The 12556-nt window shown below is 38.7% G+C and overlaps 1 protein-coding gene across 6 annotated transcripts in view; it reads left to right on the plus strand.

The window, feature by feature from the left end:
- LTBP1 (latent transforming growth factor beta binding protein 1) overlaps positions 1-12556 on the plus strand; it is a 222444-nt gene that overhangs the window by 145013 nt on the left and 64875 nt on the right. For 5 of the 6 annotated variants that reach the window (XM_063078353.1, XM_063078349.1, XM_063078350.1 and 2 more), the window contains exons 19-20: positions 1220-1342; positions 6283-6408. In XM_063078353.1, coding sequence (XP_062934423.1) covers positions 1220-1342; positions 6283-6408 — 249 coding nt within the window. The remainder of the gene's footprint in view (positions 1-1219; positions 1343-6282; positions 6409-12556) is intronic. The other variant, XM_063078351.1, reaches the window with a different exon arrangement.

Consider the following 12556-nt stretch of genomic DNA (forward strand, 5'->3'; position numbering starts at 1 on the left):
GTGAACCAGACAGCGGGAAGTAGACTGCTGCAGTCTCCATATTCAGTTCTGCCTGGAACCTCTCATGTATTTTAGCAGCAATCATAATTATTTGCAAGCGATGCCAGAAAATGCTAAATTCTGAGAAAAGAAAGAAGGTTTTGTTCCTTAGCTTCCTTCAGTGCTAATTATTTAAATCCTGCACAGACACAGCAGAAGAAGGACTCATGGAGTGTGTTAGGACTAATGAGCTCTGACTTGGAGTGAATGTGGTGAAAAACAGCCCAGAGAAAGATCTACCCCCACATTCATGCAGCAAAGGGGGTCATTAATTGTCTCACATGCTCACAGTCAAAGCTCATTGTTGGTTACATACTCCGCTTTTAGTCGCATGTATGCTACAAATACATACGTTTTTTAAAAGCCAGCCAACATCAAACCTGTTTGTGATAGCTGCTGAGTAGGTGACTTCAGCTAGGCCTGTGATCTTGCTGGTTCCCCTTCCTGCCAAAAGCCCCTCCTCACCTTCTCTTCCATATTCCACCCTGCCGTCAAGACTCCAAGCAGGTTCTTGCTATTACATGAAACCATTTCTTGACCTTTAGGATATCATTTCTCTAAAGTCATATGACCCCCAAAGTGGGTACTATTCTTTTGTCCAATAATTATATTTTGTGACAATTCTTATGTTAAATTGTTTTTGACTTATAAAGCAGTTTAGTATTTTATGTGTTCATTTTTATTAATACAATCCAATTTGCTTCTTTTTCACAGACATTTCTCTTTGGGGATAGGGACCATGCCAAATGCTTTTAAATTTATTTTTAAAATAAAATATTTTAAATAATTTATAATGCATGATGCAGGATCTTGTATAAGTAGATCGAGTATGTTAAGTATGCTCAAGATATAGTTAACAATAGGTATTTGAAATTTTTTTATCCTCTCTCATCACCAAGAACAACCAAGTATTGTTTGTTACAGAATTTTGACTTTCCTCTTCCTATTAATTTCATTTGATGTTTAAAACTTCTGTTTATTATTCAAAGCTAAAATCCTTTCAAAGTGTTTTATTTTTTTCATATGCTAAAAGTTAAAAAGCTGTCATCCATTTAAAATCATACGTTGTAAATGATATAATGTAAATTTATGGGATTTATGTATATAAAGATAAGAAAAAGTATCTAAGTTCCTTATATGTAGTTTTGTAGCCTTCTAACATTTTCAAATTGGTTTGTAGATATCAACGAATGCTTGGAGGACAACAGTGTTTGCCAGGGAGGAGACTGCATTAATACTGAAGGCTCATATGATTGTACTTGTCCAGATGGATTCCAGCTAAATGACAATAAAGGATGTCAAGGTACTTCTCTCTCTCTCTTTTTTTCATTCATTATTTGCAAAGTTCATCAATTCTGTGATGCTTCTTGATAATAGTCTGTGGTTTTACTATGTGCTTTTTATATAAATAATCTATACCAATTTGTATTATTAAAATATCTTTCTTGGGTCTGTCACAAGTACAGGAAGATCTTGCTTTGTGCAGCACCTTGTTAACAGAAACTCATGCATCTCAGAACCGTGTCCTCGCTTTGCATGGTTCTGTGGTAGCTCAGATCACCTGTACTTTGATGTTCCTTCCATGGGCAAACCTTGGAACTTCTAGCTTTTTAAAGCCCTTCATGGGCATATTTCATTTCGTCCCATAGGTGATATTTATCTGTTCTTTACCTGATCCCTGTTTTTATCTAGTATCCACCGTTGCTGCCCCCCCCCCCCAAAAGCCTTGCTTATAATTTGGTCAAAATTACGGACAGGATTTTTAGTTTTTCATAATGCTATCACATTTAACCTCCCAAACAACAATAGAATGGATACAGGGTACTAATAAGAACACAGCAACACAACACAGGTACTAAAAAGAAAATCACAACAACAGCTTTAATTGAACACCTGCTATGTGCTAAGTACTGTACGTACCTCTTTTAATTCTTACAACAATTTAAGAAGTAGCTTTTCCTTTATCTATTTTGTGCATAAGTAAGAAGTTAATTAGCATGCTCCTCTCTAATGAATGGTGGAGTTGAGATGTGAACCCATACCAATTACTGATACATTTATAGCTAATATAAAGAAGACAGTGACATTAAGTTAATTTTCTCCCACGCTAATACGTTGAGCCATTTTGACACCATGACTAAAAAATCAGATTGCCTAGATCCTGTGCTCCAACATTTTTAGCTATACCTGACTGCCCCACAAGTTTTTCTATATTTATTAGTCTTAATAGATCTATGCCTACATTTTCCATTGAAAATTCACATTTATATTTACCTTTACATCTATTTGTTTCTGATACTTGGATAAATGTTATTTTTTCTTATTGTTCCTCTGCCACTATGGACCTATGTAGTGTATCCCAAAGTACAAATAAATAGAAGACTGTTGGAGTTATTCTTTATCCGTTGCTGCTGAACATGTATGACTTTTTAATTCTGGATTGCCGTAAACTGTATGTCCTCTCGCATATCCTGAATAACAGTGTTCTTGGAGGACAGGATGATGTCTATTCTCTAAAATATGGTACTGAAATAATAATATACCCTGTATCCATATTGCTATCTATGCTTAGCTGTCTGTTACAGAGCTACAGAAGACATGGACCTTTTGCCTCAAGGTCTTTTAAGATGAATTCTCTTCCTGATCCCAAGATTTAAATATCCTGCAATGTACTTCATTTGATATTACATATATATTTGCCATCATGACACAGTAAAGTGAATTTAAATTTTTCAATTTTCCCAATGCAGAAATTAAAGGTGCTTGGATTCCATGCAGTAAAGAAGGAACATTTGAATTACAAATTTGTGTGAGACTATCTCCATTTTGGGACTTTTACATTTTAACAAAATAAATCTTGATTTATATAAAAATGCCAAGAGGTGCAAACGAAACAAAACAGAACAAAAAATCCTGTTTTTATGATAGGATTTTTGGCTTTAAAGCAATATTTTCTTTTCTAATCCTTCTCTTGTCACAATTTCTTTTGGCCAAATAGAGGTAAAAATCAAGTCTTAGTATAAATGGACCAAGATTTATGTACCTTCTTGAATTAAATCACACAAAACTAATTTAGTCATATGATTGATTCATTAATTGCATTACTGTATTCTCTGAATACATTAAATTTCTGTCTGTAGTTTTATCTCAGCTTTCAAATATGTGACTGCTACAAATACATGCGATTTTATTGATTATTAATCATTATTAAATGAACATCATTCCCTGTCACATTTATTTCTGTTTTCCAGAATAAATTAATATGTCTGTTTGGAAACTATAAGTCCAAATAAGTGAAAAGGGTTTCTGAAGCAGATCCTAGTACTGCTTTTTTTTTTTTTTTTTTTTTTGTCTTTTTCGTGGTCTGTACTCAGCCAGTGAGCGCACCGGTCATTCCTATATAGGATCCGAACCCGCGGCGGGAGCGTCGCTGCGCTCCCAGCGCTGCACTCTCCCGAGTGCGCCACGGGCTCGGCCCCTAGTACTGCTTTAGGAATAGTATCTTCAGTCATTTCCCATCACCTACCGTCTCCTCAAAGAGGCTGTTTTTACTTTAAACCTTACCTACTATTCCGAAGATAGTTCCATATTCAGTAAAGTACTTTCAATTGGAAGTGTGTTTAAGATCCTCTTCCCCCTGCAAAACTAATGCTGATATACAGACAGTATGGAAATTCTATGTTAATAGTCTCTTTAGGAATGTGTCGGGAGGCATTTGAGATTCAGAACACATTTGAGTTTCACATTTTGAATTACACATGCCAAATTATGAATTTCTGTGGAATCGTGGACCCATGAAAGAAACCCAACTTAAATATAGTCTGGCTTTCAGCTCTGAGTGACTAGCAGCATAGTTTAGAAATGCCTCAGTAAGTACAACCCAAATTGAATGCATATGTTTCTCTAGTTCCAGATATTCATGTTGTTTTTTTTTCTTAGCAGTTTCCTGGAAAAAAAGTCTGGGAATTTGTCTTCGGTTCCTGTCATCAAACTTTTTAGACACTTATTTGTGAATCAAAGACTTCTTTTGAAGCGAGAACTTTGTGTATGTTATTCTCTATGCAAAGTTGTAAAGCAGGTAGCTTTTAAAGGGCCACACTGAGGTACAGGGTAAAATAGGAAGGAGGTCTCAGGTAGCCACTAGGGTTTGACAAGATGGATATGGGTCTTGGGCTTCACCCCCAGGCCAGTGGAATTCTGTGGCACCTTTTTACCAGATACAGGGTAACTCTGAGCAGCAGATGGGAAGGAAAGAATGGAACCGAAGGCTAAGAGGAGGTCAAAATTCAAAAAAGATTGCCAGTCTGAAGTTACTATTGGTAGGTACAGAACAAACAAAGAAGATATCAGAGATTTTATAAAAGAAGTGAAGAATTTTGCAGAGTTAAATCATACTGAGAAAGACAAGTAGAAAACTAATTTGAAAATTAGTGACAGTAACAAGAACGGGAGGATTGTTAAGAAATGTGAGTAATTCCTGCTTGGTTTCTTATTTTGATTGAGTAATGGATAGACCAAATAGTTCGAATTATATGGCAGATGGAAGAGTAAAGAGTTCAGGATTAATAAAGAGAGGCGGATAAACCAATAAATGCCAGAATTTCCATTGCACAATGAGATCAACAGGGCAAAAAGAAGAGCCCCAGGAGATCTGGGATGCAGGGAAAAGGGTGACTTTATTGAGAAGAAGAACCACAGAGTTGGTGGCTAAGCATGTTCTAGAAGTCACTAGGAAGAACGCATGATCTGTATCTTTTCTTCGTTCCCATGAAGCTTTGCAGTTTTTCACGTGGGTTCCTTCCTCCCCTGCTCTCTTGTGAGCTTCATAATGGCAAGGAGTACATCTTATTCCTCCTGCTCATAGCAAGCATTAACTGAACGTTTTTAACTGGATTAAAGGTGGACTTCTTCTTAAAGAGGATGTGTTGAGGACCTCTTTAGTAAGAGAACAGGGGGGCCTAGGAGACTTCGGGATGGAAAATGACCTTAGTGGAGCTACCACCCAGATGGTGCTGAGGTCATATGGTCATTTTTATGACTCCAGTGAACTAAGAGAACCATAACCAATTACCGTTCAGTTAATAAAGAATGAACATAACTAAAAAATGTGGTGGTGGACAAACATTCATTAGACATTATCAATGTACAGTAGTAGGAGTTCGGAACTTGGAGTTAAAATATGCAGTTCTGCTCAAGGAGCTGTCAGTATAATGAGGGACACAGATGAGTTAACCAACAATTAAAACGCAGCGCAAAGAGGCAGCTGCATGGAACTGTACCATTGTGAACAGGTGAACCACCCTGCAGGTTCCTTACAGTGCTGTCTTGGGCACTGTTAGCCAACACAATTACAACTGGTTTGAAAGAACATTTCACTTACACTAAACACTCCAGGTGTTATCGGTGTTTAGTAGTGGCTCATGACCCTGACCATGAGGAGCATAATTACTCATGCTGAGGACAAGCAGAGGATAAAACAGTCACTGCAAGTGTAACTACTGTATGGTCCATTCACGAATCTCTGTAACAGTAGCTGCACTTTTTGACCCTCAGTTGCGGGTCAGGCCCTGCACTCAGCACTTTACCCGCATTCACTAATTTCATCCTCACCACACCGTGCAGATAATGAGAACTTCCCTGATCTTAGAGGCCTTTTCTTGTATTTCATTCCTATTACCAGTTTTCAATGAAATATAGATTGGAGGCTATTTCACTTATATATTCAGCAGACATTTGTGATGTGCCATCTTTGAACCAAACACTATAAATAAGACATGTCCAGCCTGGACCATAAGAAGCCCACATCCTAAGGTCGATGGGCAGGGACATGATAATGCGCTGCAGACTCCAGCAGAGTCGTGCACACAGCAATGGGAGAGGACAGAGGGACACAGCATTCTCACTGATGAAGAATATTTCTTGGAGTTGTTTGTTCTATTAGAGTGTTCCTCAAGCCTCTAATATGTCTAAAATCAGGGTAGCTTTGGGTTGAACCTATGAAATTGCTATTTTTGTAGGTTGAAAATGGTTGAACATCGACTGTTTCATATGAGTCATCCTTAATAGTTTCTCTCTCACCAATATTCAACTTATCCTGTGGTCTGTTACATAGAAAATGGTGGAGTTGTGCCACAAAATAAATGTCCAGCCATTTCGTAATAGATTTTCCTTACCGTATGTCTGATGTCATATGAAAACAAAACAGATTTTTCAGAGTATTTGAAACTCTCTTTTAAATTACAGATATTAATGAATGTGAACAGCCAGGGCTCTGTGGGCCTCATGGGGAGTGTCTAAACACAGACGGTTCTTTTCACTGTGTCTGTGAACAGGGTTTCTCGATCTCTGCAGATGGCCATACATGTGAAGGTAAGATAAGCCGTAAGAAATGATATAGTTATTGTGAAAAAGCAGAGAGGAGATTGCTTTCTGTTTAAACAGGCAAAGACTGTAAGACATTAAGAGATACTCATAATTCAAGGCCATCTAGCATATATAAATCAAGGTGACGAATACTTGAAAGCAGAGCTCAGGGGTTGCTGGAATTTACAATGGGATAACCCAAGGTTATGTTGGTGAAAACACTCACAGATGGTTCTGCTACTGGTACTGAGTGAAGGAATTGAAATGTGCAGGGGCTGACAATTTTAGGTGCCTGTGGGAGACCTCCAGGAAAACTGTGGCATGTCAATCATCTTGATCATTCTATTTATAAAAAATAATGTCTTGCTTGATTTCTCTGTAACATCGTTAACAGATTTTCTATAATTATTTGTCAAATATCCTTCCCTCTAAGCCAGTATATTTTCTTACCTGTCAGTATTTAGTATCCCCCCAAAGCTAATTAAGTTCTAAGATGTTAAGATAATACTATTGGCAACCTCTATATGTTTGCAAGGATATAGCATTGGTTATTTTTATAAGACTTGTATTCTCAATGACTTATTATAATTAGATAAATTGATGAATAATTCATTTGAACCTTTTAAAAAGTAAACTGAGATTCCCATAATTATAATGTTAGTCCATCTCTTTGAGAATCTAGGTTATCGAAACACAGCTGTATTTTAAGGGAGTAAATTGCAAAAATTCTGTTCTGGGCCTAAGATGGTACCCAGATTCTTTTCTCTAAAAGATAGTGTAACAGGAAGTGTCAGCTCTCCTTGCTAGTACCATACCACAATGAAACTAAGCCCAGGACCAGCAACCAGGTTCATCTGAAACGAATTATTCTACTGGAGGAATAAACTGATTTTATAAAAAGCAGGAGATTGTTGAAATTGCTCTCCTGCTGAGCAGACTAAGCACGGATGCCAGATTTGGCTACAAGTGGAAGAGAGATAGTGCAGGGTGGGGTTAGAGCAGAGAGGTTGAGGGCTTTGGAAGGGATCAGAAGTTGGGAAACAGAGAAAAGCATCATCATCATGTGGGCGATGAGAGATTTACAACAAATCGATGCTTCAGTTGTTATATGTTCAGAGTTATATGTTAATTTTATAGAGTTTTGAGCACAGACACTGCATGAAGCATACATTCTTCCGGAGAGATTACAGTATTCCCCAGCTGAGGATAGGTTGCTAGCCCATTGGAGTCATTGCTGAAACATTTGCGGAATCCCCGCATTCCAGAAGGGGCAGATTTGCTTCTTTGGTTAGCTCTAAATCACGGATGGCAAAGGCTTCCTTCACTGGAAAATGCTCCAAGTTGTAACTGCTGACGGTTGTGCCATGCCAAACTATGTTTGGGATAAACATGTCACCTCAAATGCTCACGAGTCAAAGTTCCAGAAGAATACACCAAATATAAATATATTCACATATATTTTGTATTTACTAATATGTAAACTAAAATATATTCATGTCTTTTGTATTTACTAATTTTTATTTAATTCTGTACCTTTTTAAACACTGATTTCTATAACTCGAGAGTTACATAGTCACTCTAATTTAGTTGCAGCTCTAATTTTGTTGGTCATTTACTTGGCAAAGACTTGAATTTAAAAATGTGTTTTTAGAAATGTTCTAGTGCTTTGCAAATTACCGTATTCATTGAATATACTCTCTCTGACACTTTGTCCATACTTTCTTACTCCAGAAACTGGATAATTTTCCAAGTAATAAAATATGTAATTTAGAATGTTATGCTGATATATGGTAGTGTAACTAGAAATCTCCCTAATTATTGGGCATGTTATTCCCTTTCTAAAATAAATTCTGTAAGGATTTCATTTTTTATGGGCTTAATCCAATATACTAAATTGGTCCAGATTTTCTTTTGTTGGACTTAGACTGAAACTTATGGCAGTGGTGCTATGTCCTGATTCTACCCCTGGCTGTAGTGTCAGACAAAGCCAGCTCATGTGATCAGGATTTAGCAATAAAACTGATGTGTGTATACTCGAATTAACATTGAGAAGTGGCTGGCACTCTTACCCATGCCTGTTCACCAACTTCCTTCTGAACGTCTGGTTAAAGCACCTGAAATCATGATGACACTACAGCTGGCATACCCTGCTCTAAGTAGGGCTAAATGAACCCCACGTAGGTGAAGGAAGGAGGGCCCTGCCCTGATTTCCTGTGGCTTAGAGAGTTGTCAGCATCTATTCATAGTTACTGAACCACAATGAAGAGGCAAGCACTGTAAACATGAATTATTTCAAGTAGCAAGTCAGGTTCTATAGAAATCAAAATGGCACTACTGGCTCTTTTCTTTTCCTTACCTGTATATGATACTCTGGGGGAACATACCTAGGAGTGGGAGGAGAAACACCTAGTTTCCCCTGTGAGATAAAGAACAGTGTTATTCAAAGTTTGAGTGAAGTGACACAGGTGGTGGGTGAGCAACTATTTATCATTTATTCATTCACTTGGCAAATATTTACTGAGGCACTGTTCCAATGGAAAAACATGCACCGTTCTTGTCCACATGGAGCCTACATTCCAGGAGGGGAATCAAGATAAATAATAGTACGTATAGGATACATTGTGTGTTTATATTGAAATGATACTTGTAGAGCATAGTTACACTTTATGCATATAAAGAAGTTCGGGGTGCAGCGTGCCATATATAATACAGTGCACAGGTTATTTTCAGTGAATTCCAGACTTAGATGTCAGAACATTGCAGGGAGCAGGACTCTTGTGATTGACTTCCTCCTCTAGACGGGCCTTCCGTGTCCCAGGTAGAGCCCATCCCCTGCTGCTGCTGCCTGTTCACCCTAGTCAGAACTTTTATCTTGTGCATCAAAACAAAGGAAACGTTTGAATTCTTTCATTCAGCTCACAGTTTCATATCCCATTTTACCTTATCTATGTGCTTAAAAAAATTCACAATGCTGTTGCTCTTTTACTTTTCCCCCTTTTTTATTGTAAAATTTTAATTCATATGAAAAACATTCATCATTGCGTTTGTAAGTGGGCTCAGGGTTTGGTTTCTTCATCATCAGCAGAGCGTGTGTGAGGGAAGAAGAGCAGGGAAACTGGTGACAGTTGGATTCCTGACAGGCACCACGTCTGTGCCCTGACCCGTGGGGAGTGCCTCGTGACTTTGCATCTCTTCTTTCCTGTGCCTCCTTCCCAGCTGCCCTGGGCCAGGAGCAGCGGGGCTCTCCCAGGCGTATGGCCAGGCTGAGTGAGAGCGTGTGTGACTGCATGGGGTTGGCTATGTCATACGTCTCTAGGCCTCACTGTGCCCTCCACCCATTCACATGGTAGAATGGCCATGTCCGTCTAACTGGCCCCAGTGGCACCCAGCATCACAGGTGGAGCACCAGTGGCTTACTTAAGGAACCTGGGCTCTTTTTCCTCTGTTGTTTACTGTGCTTGGTTAGTCGTGGCTAACCAGTCTCCCAAACAATGACCAAAGTCACTCCCTACAGCCATGTCTTTTAGAAAGCATTCTCATTCACTGATTCATTTGATGACCATTTGTTAAGTGTCTGCTATGTGCCAGCTGCTGTTCTAGGTACTGGGGCTCTGTCAGTGAGCAACACAATGAAAAAGATCCCCATTTTCTTGGAGGCAATTAAATAATAGATAAATAAACTATATGAGATGTTAGAAAGAGATAAACTCTATGAAAAGAAGAAAAAGTAGAACAGAGGAAAGAGAATCTGAAGGTGAGAGTAAGAAGTAGGAAGCTGGCACAGTAATAGCTGGGGTGCTCAGAATTGCCTATTCTGCCTCTTTCGTTGGATTTATGAAAGAAGTATTAAAATTTTGTGAAGCCATATTAAGTGCCCCTCATTTTAAAACTGCTCTTACACCGGCTAAACACCCATCAGTAGACACAGGGGCATGAGATGGCCTGATGGGGGCCTTTAACCCTCTGCCAATGTGAGCTCTGTGGTCCAGACATGGGAATAAAAAAATTCAGAGCACAACACCAAGAGGAGGAAAGGCTAATGTAAACCATGGACTGAGGGTGATAATGGTGTGTCAACACAGGGGTTGTCAGTTGTAACAAATGCACCACTCTGGTGTGTGGCATTGATAGTGGGAGAGGCTGGGGGGCAGGGGTGAAGGGAACTGGGGATATACAGGAACTCTCTGTGTAATTTTGCTGTGAACCTATAACCGCTCTTAAAAATAAAGTCTAGACACATTTCTGGTATTACCTATTTTTCATTGGAAAGGGACAATCAAAACTTTTCATTTTAATTCTGTATTCAACTCCTGGATGATGGTGATGTTCTTTTTCACTTTTCAAAATAATACCTAGGCCTGCATATGCCACCAGCAGCTTCTGGTTCTAGTTTTCAGAAACAGTCCTAATATTGATGAAAAATTGAGAACTATAAGATAGGAATGGGATTTCTTATAACATCCAGCCTGAAATCTGGGTCCCACAGTATTTTACGTGGAGTATCCAAGAAATCAAGTCCTATTGTTAAATAGTTGTGGAGACTCTAATCCTGTCACCTTTTTAGGAATCTACTTTAAGCCATTCCTTGCTACCGCATTCATCTGAAATGGAAAACCTAACATATGCACCTGGTAAGGATGGCCTGCTTCTTGAAGTTTACCGAGAGCAGGGATATTGGTTTGACTATAAGATGGGTCCAGACGCAGGCTAATTTTGTGTTGATTGAGAACCAGAAAACACAGGAAAGGCAACTTGGCCAACTCAAAGAAATAACGGATTGAGAGCAAGTATGGTTTGTTTTTAGACTTTTAGGCACATTTTCTATGAAGAGTGTAGAATGAAAGCATAAAATCTTTGTTGACAGGACTCCAAGGCAATTGGTGGTTTTGAGGCATGGAGATAGCACTTTATGTCTATCACCAAAGAGAAAATATTTCTGAAAATGATTTTGCCAAGTAGGACACCAGAGTGCCCTGACACAATGATACATTACATGTAGCTGCTTGACCCAAAGATTTTTAGGTTTTTAGTAGTTTTAGGATCTGAAACTGAAAATCGACTAAGAGCATATGACTTGAGCGTTGCTTGCTTTTCTAAAGAAAGGGAATTTAGTTCAGCAACAGGATTCACTCTCTCCCATGTGTGAAAAGAAAAAGGGTTATACAACGTTCCAGGTAAGGAAAGGAAGTGGCTTCCAGCTATAAAGGCTACTGTTCACACTCACTCTTCCTGTGAATGTACTTCTGGAGAAGTGAGTGAAAATGGATGTTTAAATCATTAGGGAGAGAGCTGAAGAAATTTTGCTGGAAGAAGCTGCTTTTGGACGTGGAATACAGATTTTCCATGCATTGCTTGATGGTCTCCTGTATATCAACATTTGTATGAAGAAATTCATAATAGTAGCAAAAAATCTAAGAGATCTTCCTAAGTCTTATTTTATCACTGCTGACCTTTTAAAACCCCAGAGCTATGGAAAATCATCTGTTCATAGAAGGAGAAGTAAACACTTTCCTCGCAGCCAAAAAACAGACAGGAGCCTGCCAGAAAGTGAGGTCTGTGAGTAGGCCAGCTCACCCTGCAGCCTTACGCTGACGCCACTCGTGCCCCGGGCGCTGGGCTTCTTGCATCTCGTGTTTTGGTGAGTCTGTCGATACCATCAGCAACCTGAGTTCCTGTTAGGTCATGTAAGGCTGTTGTGAGTAGTATTTTAATACTTCAGACCTAAATTGTAATGCGTCTTATATTGATTCCCAAAACAGTTACTTGTTAGACATCCAACTGATAGAATATTAAGCAGTTGTCCTGGACTCCCAGTGTGAGTGTACTGGGATACTTTGTATATCTGATTTCATGACTTTATTAAAACAATAGCAGTCATAATAATAGCTAGCATTCATTGAGTTCTTGTTCCGAGCCAGGCTAAGTGCCTTTTAACCGTTTCTCATTTAATCCTCACAACAAAGCTATAGGTAGTTTGTTAAGTATGAATTGTTATGCTTTTGGCGGCAATAAACAGATTAAAATGAGGAACTTTATCATACTAATTAGAAGTATGGAGGTTGTCACCTCTTACTTCCTACAGGTCTTTATTCAAATGCTGCTTTGTCAGTGAGCCCTTTTCTAGCCATCTTTTCTCAGATTCACTCACCCCCTA

This window comes from Cynocephalus volans, chromosome 14, assembly GCF_027409185.1.
Source record: "Cynocephalus volans isolate mCynVol1 chromosome 14, mCynVol1.pri, whole genome shotgun sequence".
NCBI classification, from domain to species: Eukaryota; Metazoa; Chordata; class Mammalia; order Dermoptera; family Cynocephalidae; genus Cynocephalus; species Cynocephalus volans.